Source organism: Eubalaena glacialis, chromosome 10 (genome assembly GCF_028564815.1).
Source record: "Eubalaena glacialis isolate mEubGla1 chromosome 10, mEubGla1.1.hap2.+ XY, whole genome shotgun sequence".
NCBI lineage: Eukaryota > Metazoa > Chordata > Mammalia > Artiodactyla > Balaenidae > Eubalaena > Eubalaena glacialis.
This window is the reverse complement of record NC_083725.1, coordinates 68,014,119-68,025,439: the sequence shown is the minus strand read 5'-3', so window position 1 is coordinate 68,025,439 and position 11,321 is coordinate 68,014,119. Positions and strand designations below refer to the sequence as shown.

The 11,321-nt window shown below is 43.1% G+C and overlaps 1 protein-coding gene across 1 annotated transcript; it reads right to left on the bottom strand.

Moving 5' to 3' along the window:
• Nucleotides 1-9,773: 9,773 nt before the first annotated feature.
• On the bottom strand, nucleotides 9,774-10,739 carry LOC133099860 (olfactory receptor 2AT4-like). The gene has a single exon (XM_061203712.1). The coding sequence runs from the start codon at nucleotides 10,737-10,739 to the stop codon at nucleotides 9,774-9,776; it is 966 nt and encodes a 321-aa protein (XP_061059695.1).
• Between the last annotated feature and the right edge of the window lie 582 nt (nucleotides 10,740-11,321).

The following is an 11,321-nucleotide window of genomic DNA, read 5'->3' as shown; positions in this document are numbered from 1 at the left end:
CTTAAAAATCAAGAATAGAAACATGATCAAAGGAGATATATACTTTTTTTTTCAGAAAGGAAGAAATATTGTTCTTATTAAGTTATGAGCACTTTTTTTTCTTATTTGCCATCAATTTAATACACATCAGTGTATATATGTCAATCCCAATCTCCCAGTTCATCACACCAGCACCACCACCCCCTGCCGCTTTCCCCTCTTGGTGTCCATACGTTTCTTCTCTACATCTGTGTCTCAATTTCTGCCCTGCAAACCAGTTCATCTGTACCATTTTTCTAGGTTCCACATATATGCGTTAATATATGATATTTGTTTTTCTTTTTGACTTACTTCACTCTGTATGGCAGTCTCTAGATACATCCACGTCTCAACAAATGACCCAACTTCGTTCCTTTTAATGGCTGAGTAATATTCCATTGTATATATGTACCACATCTTCCTTATCCATTCGTCTGTCAGTGGGCATTTAGGTTGCTTCCATGACCTGGCTATTGTAAATAGTGCTGCAATGAACATTGGGGTGCATGTGTCTTTTTGAATTATGGTTTTCTCTGGGTATATGCCCAGTAGTTGGATTGCTGGGTCATATGGTAATTCTATTTTTAGTTCTTTAAGGAACCTCCATACTGTTCTCCATAGTGGCTGTATCAATTTACATTCCCACCAACAGTGCAAGAGGGTTCCCTTTTCTCCACACCCTCTCCAGCATTTGTTGTTTGTAGATTTTCTGATGATGCCCATTCTAACTGGTGTGAGGTGATACCTCATTGTACTTTTGACTTGCATTTCTCTAATAATTAGTGATGTTGAGCAGCTTTTCATGTGCTTCTTGGCCATCTGTATGTTTTCTTTGGAGAAATGTCTATTTAGGTCTTCTGCCCATTTTTGGATTGGGTTGTTTGTTTTTTTGATATTGAGCTGCATAAGCTGTTTATATATTTTGAAGATTAATCCTTTGTCCGTTGATTCGTTTGCAAATATTTTCTCCCATTCTGAGGGTTGTCTTTTCGTCTTGTTTATGGTTTCCTTTGCTGTGCAAAAGCTTTTAAGTTTCATTAGGTCCCATTTGTTTATTTTTGTTTTTATTTCCATTACTCTAGGAGGTGGATCAAAAAAGATCTTGCTGTGATGTATGTCAAAGAGTGTTCTTCCTATGTTTTCCTCTAAGAGTTTTATAGTGTCCGGCCTTACATTTAGGTCTCTAATCCATTTTGAGTTTATCTTTGTGTATGGTATTAGGGAGTGCTCTAATTTCATTCTTTCACATGTAGCTGTCCAGTTTTCCCAGCAACACTTATTGAAGAGACTGTCTTTTCTCCATTGTATATCCTTGCCTCCTTTGTCATAGATTAGTTGACCATAGGTGCGTGGGTTTATCTCTGGGCTTTCTGTCTTGTTCCATTGATCTATGTTTCTGTTTTTGTGCCAGTACCATATTGTCTTGATGACTGTAGCTTTGTAGTATAGTCTGAAGTCAGGGAGTCTGATTCCTCCAGCTCCGTTTTTTTCCCTCAAGACTGCTTTGGCTACTCAGGGTCTTTTGTGTCTCCATACAAATTTTAAGATTTTTTGTTCTAGTTCTGTAAAAAATGCCTTTGGTAATTTGATAGGGATCGCATTGAATCTGTAGATTGCTTTGGGTAGTATAGTCATTTTCAAAATATTGATTCTTCCAACCCAAGAACATGGTATATCTCTCCATCTGTTGGTATCATCTTTAATTTCTTTCATCAGTGTCTTATAGTTTTCTGCATATAGGTCTTTTGGCTCCCTAGGTAGGTTTATTCCTAGGTATTTTATTCTTTTTGTTGCAATGGTAAATGGGAGTGTTTCCTTAATTTCTCTTTCAGATTTTCAATTGTTGGTGTATAGGAATGCCAGAGATTTCTGTGCATTAATTTTGTATCCTGCAACTTTACCAAATTCATTGATTAGCTCTAGTAGTTTTCTGGTGGCATCTTTAGGAGTCTCTATGTACAGTATCATGTCATCGGCAAACAGTGACAGTTTTACTTCTTCTTTTCCAATTTATATTCCTTTTATTTCTTTTTCTTCTCTGATTGCTGTGGCTAGGACTTCCAAAACTATGTTGAATAATAGTGGTGAGAGTGGACATCCTTGTCTTGTTCCTGATCTTAGAGGAAATGCTTTCAATTTTTCACCATTGAGAATGATGTTTGCTGTGGATTTGTCATATATGGCCTTTATTATGTTGAGGTAGGTTCCCTCTATGCCCACTTTCTGGAGAGTTTTTATCATGAACAGGTGTTGAATTTTGTCAAAAGCTTTTTCTGCATCTATTGAGATGATCATATGGTTTTTCTCCTTCAAAATGTTAATATGGTGTATCACATTGATTGATTTGCATATACTGAAGAATCCTTGCATCCCTGGGATAAATCCCACTTGATCATGGTGTATGATCCTTTTAATGTGTTTTTGGATTCTGTTTGCTAGTATTTTGTTGAGGATTTTTGCATCTATATTCATCAGTGATTTTGGTCTGTAATTTTCTTTTTTTGTAGTATCTCTGTCTGGTTTTGGTATCAGGGTGATGGCGGCCTCGTAGAATAAGTTTGGGAGTGTTCCTTCCTCTGCAGTTTTTTGGAAGAGTTTGGGAAGGATGGGTGTTAGCTCTTCTCTAAATGTTTGATAGAATTCACCTGTGAAGCCATCTGGTCCTGGACTTTTGTTTGTTGGAAGATTTTTAATCACAGTTTCAATTTCATTACTTGTGATTGGTCTGTTCATATTTTCTATCTCTTCCTGGTTCAGTCTTGGAAGGTTATACCTTTCTAAGAATTTGTCCATTTCTTCCAGGTTGTCCATTTTATTGGCATAGAGTTGCTTGTAGTAGTCTCTTAGGATGCTTTGTATTTCTGCAGTGTCTGTTGTAACTTCTCCTTTTTCATTTCTAATTTTAATGATTTGAGTCCTCTCCCTCTTTTTCTTGATGAGTTTGGCTAATGGTTTATCAATTTTGTTTATCTTCTCAAAGAACCAGCTTTTAGTTTTATTGATCTTTGCTATTGTTTTCTTTGTTTCTATTTCATTTATTTCTGCTCTGATCTTTATGATTTCTTTCCTTCTGCTAACTTTGGGTTTTGTTTGTTCTTCTATCTCTAGTTCCTTTAGGTTAAGGTTAGATTGTTTATTTGAGATTTTTCTTGTTTCTTGAGGTAGGCTTGCAGAGCTATAAACTTCCCTCTTAGAACTGCTTTTGCTGCATCCCATAGGTTTTGGATCGTCATGTTTTCATTGTCATTTGTCTCTAGGTATTTTTTTATTTCCTCTTTGATTTCTTCAGTGATCTCTTGGTTATTTAGTAACGTATTGTTTAGCCTCCATGTGTTTGTGTTTTTTACATTTTTTTCCCTGTAATTCATTTCTAATCTCATAGTGTTGTGGTCAGAAAAGATGCTTGATATGATTTCAATTTTCTTAAATTAACTGAGGCTTGATTTGTGACCCAAGACGTGACCTATCCTGGAGAATGATCCATGCGCACTTGAGAAGAAAGTATAATCTGCTGTTTTTGGATGGAATGTCCTATAAATATCAATTAAATCTATCTGGTCTATTGTGTCACTTAAAGCTTCTGTTTCCTTATTTATTTTCATTTTGGATGATCTGTCCATTTGGTGTAAGTGAGGTGTTAAAGTCCCCCACTATTATTGAGTTACTGTCGATTTCCTCTTTTAGAGCTGTTAGCAGTTGCCTTATGTATTGAGGTGCTCCTATGTTAGGTGCATATATATTTATAATTGTTATATCTTCTTCTTGGATTGATCCCTTCATCATTATGTAGTGTCCTTCCTTGTCTCTTGTAACATTCTTTATTTTAAAGTCTATTTTATCTGATACGAGTATTGCTACTCCAGCTTTCTTTTGATTTCCATTTGCATGGAATATCTTTTTCCATCCCCTCACTTTCAGTCTGTATGTGTCCCTATGTCTGAAGTGGGTCTCTTGGAGACAGCATATATATGGGTCTTGTTTTTGTATCCATTCAGCAAGCCTGTGTCTTTTGGTTGGAGCATTTAATCCATTCACGTTTAAGGTAATTATCGATACGTATGTTCCTATGGCCATTTTCTTAATTGTTCTGGGTTTGTTTTTGTAGGTCCTTTTCTTCTCTTGTGTTTCCCACTTAGAGAAGTTCCTTTAGCATTTGTTGCAGAGCTGGTTTTGTGGTGCTGAATTCTCTTAGCTTTTGCTTGTCTGTGAAGCTTTTGATTTCTCCATGGAATCTGAATGAGATCCTTGCTGGGTAGAGTAATCTTGGTTGTAGGTTCTTCCCTTTCATCACTTTAAGTATATCATGCCACTCCCTTCTGTCTTGTAGCAGCTTGTAGAGAAATCAGCTGTTAACCTTATGGGAGTTCCCTTGTATGTTATTTGTCATTTTTCCCTTGCTGCTTTCAATAATTTTTCTTTGTCTTTAATGTTTGCCAGTTTGATTACTATATGTCTCAGCATGTTTCTCCTTGGGTTTATCCTGTATGGGACTCTCTGCGCTTCCTGGACTTGGGTGGCTATTTCCTTTCCCATGTTAGGGAAGTTTTCGACTATAATCTCTTCAAATATTTTCTCGGGTCCTCTTTCTCTCTCTTCTCCTTCTGGGACCCCTATAATGCGAATGTTGTTGCGTTTAATGTTGTCCCAGAGGTCTCTTAGGCTGTCTTCATTTCTTTTCATTCTTTTTTCTTTATTCTGTTCTACAGCAGTGAATTCCACCCTTCTGTCTTCCAGGTCACTTATCCATTCTTCTGCCTCAGTTATTCTGTTATTGATTCCTTCTAGTGTAGTTTTCATTTCAGTTATTGTATTGTTCATCTCTGTTTGTTTGTTCTTTAATTCTTCTAAGTCTTTGTTAAACATTTCTTGCATCTTTTCGATTTTTGCCTCCACTCTTTTCCACCGTCCTGGATCATCTTCACTATCATTATTCTGAATTCTTTTTCTGGAAGGTTGCCTATCTCCACTTCATTTAGTTGTTTTTCTGGGGTTTTAATCTTGTTCCTTCATCTGGTACATAGCCCTCTGCCTTTTCATCTTGTCTATCTTTCTGTGAATGTGGTTTTTGTTCCACAGGCTGCAGGGTTGTAGTTCTTCTTGCTTCTGCTGTCTGCCCTCTGGTGGATGAGGCTATCTAAGAGGCTTGTGCAAGTTTCCTGATGGGAGGGACTGGTGGTGGGTAGAGCTGACTATTGCTCTGGTGGGCAGAGCTCAGTAAAACTTTAATCCGCTTGACTGCTGATGGGTGGGGCTGTGTACCCTCCCTGTTGGTTGTTTGGCCGGAGGCGACCCAACACTGGAGCCTACCTGGGCTCTTTGGTGGGGCTAATGGCAGACTCTGGGAGGGCTCACACCAAGGAGTACTTCCCAGAACTTCTGCTGCCAGTGTCCTTGTCCCCACGGTGAGCCACAGCCACCCCCGCCTCTGCAGGAGACCCTCCAACACTAGCAGGTAGGTCTGGTTCAGTCTCCCCTGGGGTCACTGCTCCTTCCCCTGGGTCCCGATGCCACACTACTTTGTGTGTGCCCTCCAAGAGTGGAGTCTCTGTTTCCCCCAGTCCTTTCGAAGTCCTGCAATCAAATCCCACTAGGCTTCAAAGTCTGATTCTCTAGGAATTCCTCTGCCCGTTGCCGGACCCCCAGGTTGGGAAGCCTGACGTGGGTCTCAGAACCTTCACTCCAGTGGGTGGACTTCTGTGGTATAAGTGTTCTCCAGTCTGTGAGTCACCCACCCAGCAGTTATGGGATTTGATTTTACTGTGATTGCACCCCTCCTACCATCTTATTGTGGCTTCTCCTTTGTCTTTGGATGTGGGGTATCTTTTTTGGTGAGTTCCAGTGTCTTCCTGTCGATGATTGTCCAGCAGCTAGTTGTGATTCTGGTGTTCTCGCAAGAGGGAGTGAGAGCACATCCTTCTACTCCGCCATCTTGGTTCCGATCCCTGATGCTGCATTTGATGTACATCATCTCCTCCCGTCATCCAACCCTGCCAGGGAGTGGTTATGCCTTTCAACATATGAGAAATTGAGGGTTGGAGAAGGACAGGCCTTTGTTCAAGGCCATGGCTGGAGGGGGATGAGAGCAAAGGTCATTCTGGAGCCAGTCTGCTGTAAAAGAATCTTGCCTGGCAACCAGAAGTCCTGGCTCCTGCAGCTCTGCCACTCACTTACTTCCTGTGACTTTGGTGTATGGCTGTTAGCATAACTGACACCATCTTGGCCCTTTTCACTGTCTCCTGACCCTAACCAGGATTGTACTGTGTGGTACCATCAAAGGCTTTGTAGTTAATAGATATTGTTTAATACTTATTAGGACCATGTGGCCTCTATGCTGTTAGTCCCCAAACAATGCTGAAAATCTTCTCTGATATATTCCTGGTGCCCATGAGACTGGTCACCCATTCATAAATCTTGACTTAGGAATGCACATCCTATCTCCAAGCACTTACCCCTATACACTAGGTTAACTATAAAATTGTCCCAATGGCCCCTTGTGGTGTGTAGTGCAGCTGCGAATGCTTCCAGATCATCATCCACCTGATCCTGATCCCACTCTGTAAGTTACCCTATAATAAACTGATCCATTGATTATATGGAACTGCCTGCCTCATTTTTCGATCTCAAGATGCCTTCTCAATTTTAGTTCCCTCCATGAGAAAACACTTGGTTTTCTCACCTGTGCAGTGAAGGGTTTGGAGGAAAAGTTCTCTGAGGGGTTTCCAATCCAATGAACTGTTTTCTGTGTCCGCTCTGGGTCTGGCAGAGCACATGTCACATGTACCATGCCCCAGAAGGAGAGGGCGAGGGCTTTCCCGCCTAGTGAGTACCTGCTGCCAGCCAGTGGCTTTACCTCCATCTTGTCCTATGGGCCTTAGTGGTCCAGTGTGTGCACCTGTGAGTCAGAAAGGACTGGGTTCCAATCCCAGCTCCTACCTGCAGCTCATTTCCTTCTGGGCTCATTTCCTTCATCTGTGACCCCCTGGGGTTGTTGTGAGTCCTTGCAGAGAGAATGCTTAAACAATGTTCCACAAGAGCCTGGAACAGGTAGGAACTTGAAGTGTGCTAGTGTTTCCAATGTTTCTGCCACCATTAGCCTTGCTTTCCCATGGGAAGGCTTTGGCCAAGACACAGACCTGCCAGGATATGTGGTCCAAGGTCCAGCAGCCCACATACACACAGCCAACCTGGATCCTGGACGTCTGCCTCTTGTGCACACCCAACCAGTCTTCCTGACCCCTGGTCCTGGTTCTACCTTCCCCCCACATCCTTGCCCTGTCTCCCCACTCTGGTCTTTGCTGAGCTTTGGCACTTCACCCCTAGCTCACCCACCTTCCAAGCCCTGTCTACCTTGGTGCCTCTTGTGGTGTCCCCTTTGTGTCTTCCAACCCGGCCAGGCAGAGAAGAGCCAGGTAGGTGCTGAGCTGTGGCTCATTAACCCCCTAACCCCTCTTTTCAGTCAGGCCTTCAGGGGTCCTCTCCCTTTGGGGTTCCTTTGAGGCACTGAGCCCCCACCCCGCAGTCACCCAGGATCAACTTCTTGGTCCCTCCTAGAGCACGTGTTGGGAGGGGACTTGCCTCTGGGATTTGCTGATAATGAGAACAACATTGTTAAGAGCCCTCATGGGTTCCAGAACTTTACAACCAACGGGGCATCTTTTATTGACATTATTCCGTCTGGTCCTCAGAACAGTCAGGGGAGACAGGCAGCCCAAGAAGAGGAAACTGAGGTCCAGAGAAGTGAAATGACTTACTGATGCTTATACTAATGTTTAGTATCAGAGCTGCAAGGCAGACCCAGGGCTTCATTCCCAGGCCTGTGCTCTGCATATGGGTAAGGGCATAGGGTCTGAAGAGACAAGTCCTGGGTATGAATACCAGTTCTAATATATTTTAGCTATGTCACCTTAAGCATGTTACTTAACCTCTCTGAGTCTGAGTTTCTCCATCTGTAAAATGGAACATAACAATATTACCCATCTCATAGAGTTTTTGAGAAGATTTAGGACATAGTGAAACATGATTTTTTGAAAATGACTCCAAGGGTTTGGTTTGTATTATCTAGCAATAGCCAGAGGAGAGGCTGCCTGCAGCTATTCTATTTCCCAGGGGACTAGTGATGTTCATCTCCTGCAGGAGAAGATACAACTTTCATGGGCTCTCGGAGTCTCTAGATGCCAAACAGCTGGCTTCACCAGGTACTACTGTCAACAGCTGGCATCTGAGCTTAGACTGCTTAGTACCCAGTAGCTGTTTTTTTCTGCTTATAAAGTTACTCTCTTGCTCCCTTTCCCCCCAGAAGGAAAGCAACAAGGGTCAGGGCCATTATGCCTCTATCTTAGGGTATATGTGTGTGAGTTGTTAGTAGCCAACACTCAGCTGCCAGAGGGAAGACCACTAACTGTGTCTACTATAGTCTATCCCTTGAACCTCTCGGATTCATTCACTTTTCACAAGTTCACTCCATTTGGACATAGGGTTTCCAGATTCTGATTAGTCACAGTTTCAAGGGAAATTTCTAAGAAAAGGATTAGTTGGATTAACGACTGCCCTCGCTGCTGCAGTCAGTCCCAAGGCTGCAAGTGACACTTCATCATCCCTCTCCTCTGCCACCCATTCTAGATTCCCTTCCGCTTTCCCTTCACATTCAGTCACTTCAGTGGGTCTAGATGGATTCCCTCCTAGCATGACCCAGACCCTCATCCCTGACAGTTCTGAGCCCCTGTTTACTCTGCCTCATCAAGCTATAGTTGCTTTAATTGTCCACTAAGAGTTAAAGTTGGCAGAAACCAGAAATGCTCACTTGCCTGAGTGCTGACCTCCCAGCCCCCATTATGTAAGAGTGGTTTTACTTCCTCTTGAAGATCACGGTCAATTGCCCTTCTAAATATGGTAACTCCTTTTTCTGACTGCTGGTCTGCTTTCACAGTGGGCTTAAAATGACCAGGCAGAAGCTGTAGCTTTAAATTTAGTGAGATTTACTGTGTCTCCTGGTGAATCCGGACTGCTTAATCCACAGAGGCCAGAATCGTCAGGACTGGAAGTACAAATTCCCCCAAATAGGTCACTGTGGGTGATGGTGGATGGAGCCACTCTAACTTCCACCCACTGGTTCTTGGCAGGAAGCATCACTTTTTAATGGGCATCCAAGCTGAAAACGGATTCATCCCATTGGATGGGAACGTGGACCCTATTACCGCTCCCTGATTGGAGCAGCTAGTGGTTTTCTTATGCAATCATTTCCAGCCTCCCACCCATCTATATTGCTGATACATGAGTATTTGCTAACAAACAAGTGATACCAATGCCAAAAGTATAAAAACTTACAGGAGAAAATTTTAACATTGAATCAAATGCTAACTTCTTGGCTCCCACAGCCCCCTTTGCTTCTCTCTGTCCTAGCACCTTATATTATTTCTCTGGGTGTGACTCCCCAGTTAAGCTATGGACACCTTGAGGGCAGCAGCTATGTCTGGCTTATTTCCGTCTCTAGCAGTCCTAGTAAAGATTTTAAATATAAATGATTGGACGATCAAATTTTATGCATCACATTAATGACTGATGAAAACTGTGAAAACCAATTATTCTATAGCACCAGTGGGAAGACTTCTTGATCCAGTATTTGAGGACCGGGTTTTAGCTGTCTGCTCAACTGAATGAAGTCGATTTGGGTTGCTGTAATCCATTTAAAAATATTTATTGTGTTTATTCTGTGCTGGGCACTGTCATTGGTGTCCAGGGAGCTGAATAATTTGCATCTAAGGATTAAGGGTCCCAGAATTCCCTGGGCCCTGGGGACATGCCATTTTGGTGATGGCTGCTTTGACATCCTTGTTCCTCAGCATGTTGATGAGAGCGTTGAGGACAGGTGCGAGAATAGCATGCATCACGTTGCTCATGATGTGGAAGTCGAGGGGTAGGTCAGCCCTGTAGGCCACGTAGGCTATGGCAATGGATGAGTAGTAGGTGCCAACCAGGAGGTGGGAGCTGCAGGTGGAGAAGGCTTTCGAGCATCCTTCTCGGGAGCTGATGCGAAGCACTGAGGCCAGGATGTGGGCATAGGAGAGAAGCACCAGGAGAAGGGGCAGGAAGGACACCACCATGGCGATGCAGAAGCCCATGAAGGTCTGGGACGTGGTGTCAGAGTAGGTGGCCTGGACCACAACCAAGTGGTCATAGAAGCCGTGGCAGATGTGAGCAGTGTTGTCAAAAGCCATGTGGAAGGTCTGCAGAACTGCTGGGATGGGCAGAAGGAGGGCAGTGAGCCAGGCACTGGTTGCCAGTGCAGCATTGGTCTGTGGGGTCATGAGGACAGGGTAGTGCAGTGGGCGGCAGATAGCCACATAGCGGTCATAGGCCATGACCACCAGGATGAAGGCTTCAGAGCAGGAGAAGCTGTGGAAAAGGTACATCTGCAGGAAGCAGGCAGGGAAGCTGAGGTAGTGGTCCTCAAGCAAGAATAGGGACAGCATCTTGGGGACAGTGGTTGTAGTGGAGAGGATGTCCAAGGCTGAGAGGTTGATCAGGAAGAAGTACGTGGGTTTGTGGAGGCTGGGCTCTGCCACCACAGACACCAGGATCAGCTCATTTCCCACCAGGATGAGCAGAGAGATTAAGAGGAAAATCAAGAAGACAAGGAGGAAGAAGGATTCAAGCAGAGAAGGGATACCCACCAGGTAGAAGACAGGTGAGGAGTCCTTTGATCCATTACAGGTGGCTTCCATAGTGGGTCAGGGCTGGTTATTTGCAGACAGGCTCTGGAAACATCAGTCCATATCTGGAAACCAGAACAACCAGGGAAACGTTAACTAGAACATGCATCTTTTTGTTTCCAACCATGGATCTCAATCCTAACTGTTTCTTTGTGCCTGGAATTTCATTGCACAGCTAAGATGCTCAGGATAGTGAGTTGTCTAATGAGCAATGGTTAAAAAGCTGGTCCTGTCTGGTGGGCAAGAGGGGTGAACATAAACACCTGAAGGGCTGTCAAGGGGCAGGTACAACACTTACAAAGAACTGGAGCCAGTATTAGCAGCTCCAGGGACCCAGAGAGCCCCACATATGGAATAAGTTTCTTACAATTAGAACTATCCCATAAGGCAAAAGACTGGCTTGAGAATGAGTGAATTCCTTATAATTAGAGGTATGCAAAGCTGGGGTCTTTTGAGCTGAAATGGTGCACAGGAGGTTTAATATTTAGATAGGAGCTAGATTAAAAACCTTTAAGCAACCTCTGACCCTAGATTCATTGGTTCTTTCTTTAAAAAAAAAAAAAAGTAACATAAATGAACTACATCAATCAGATT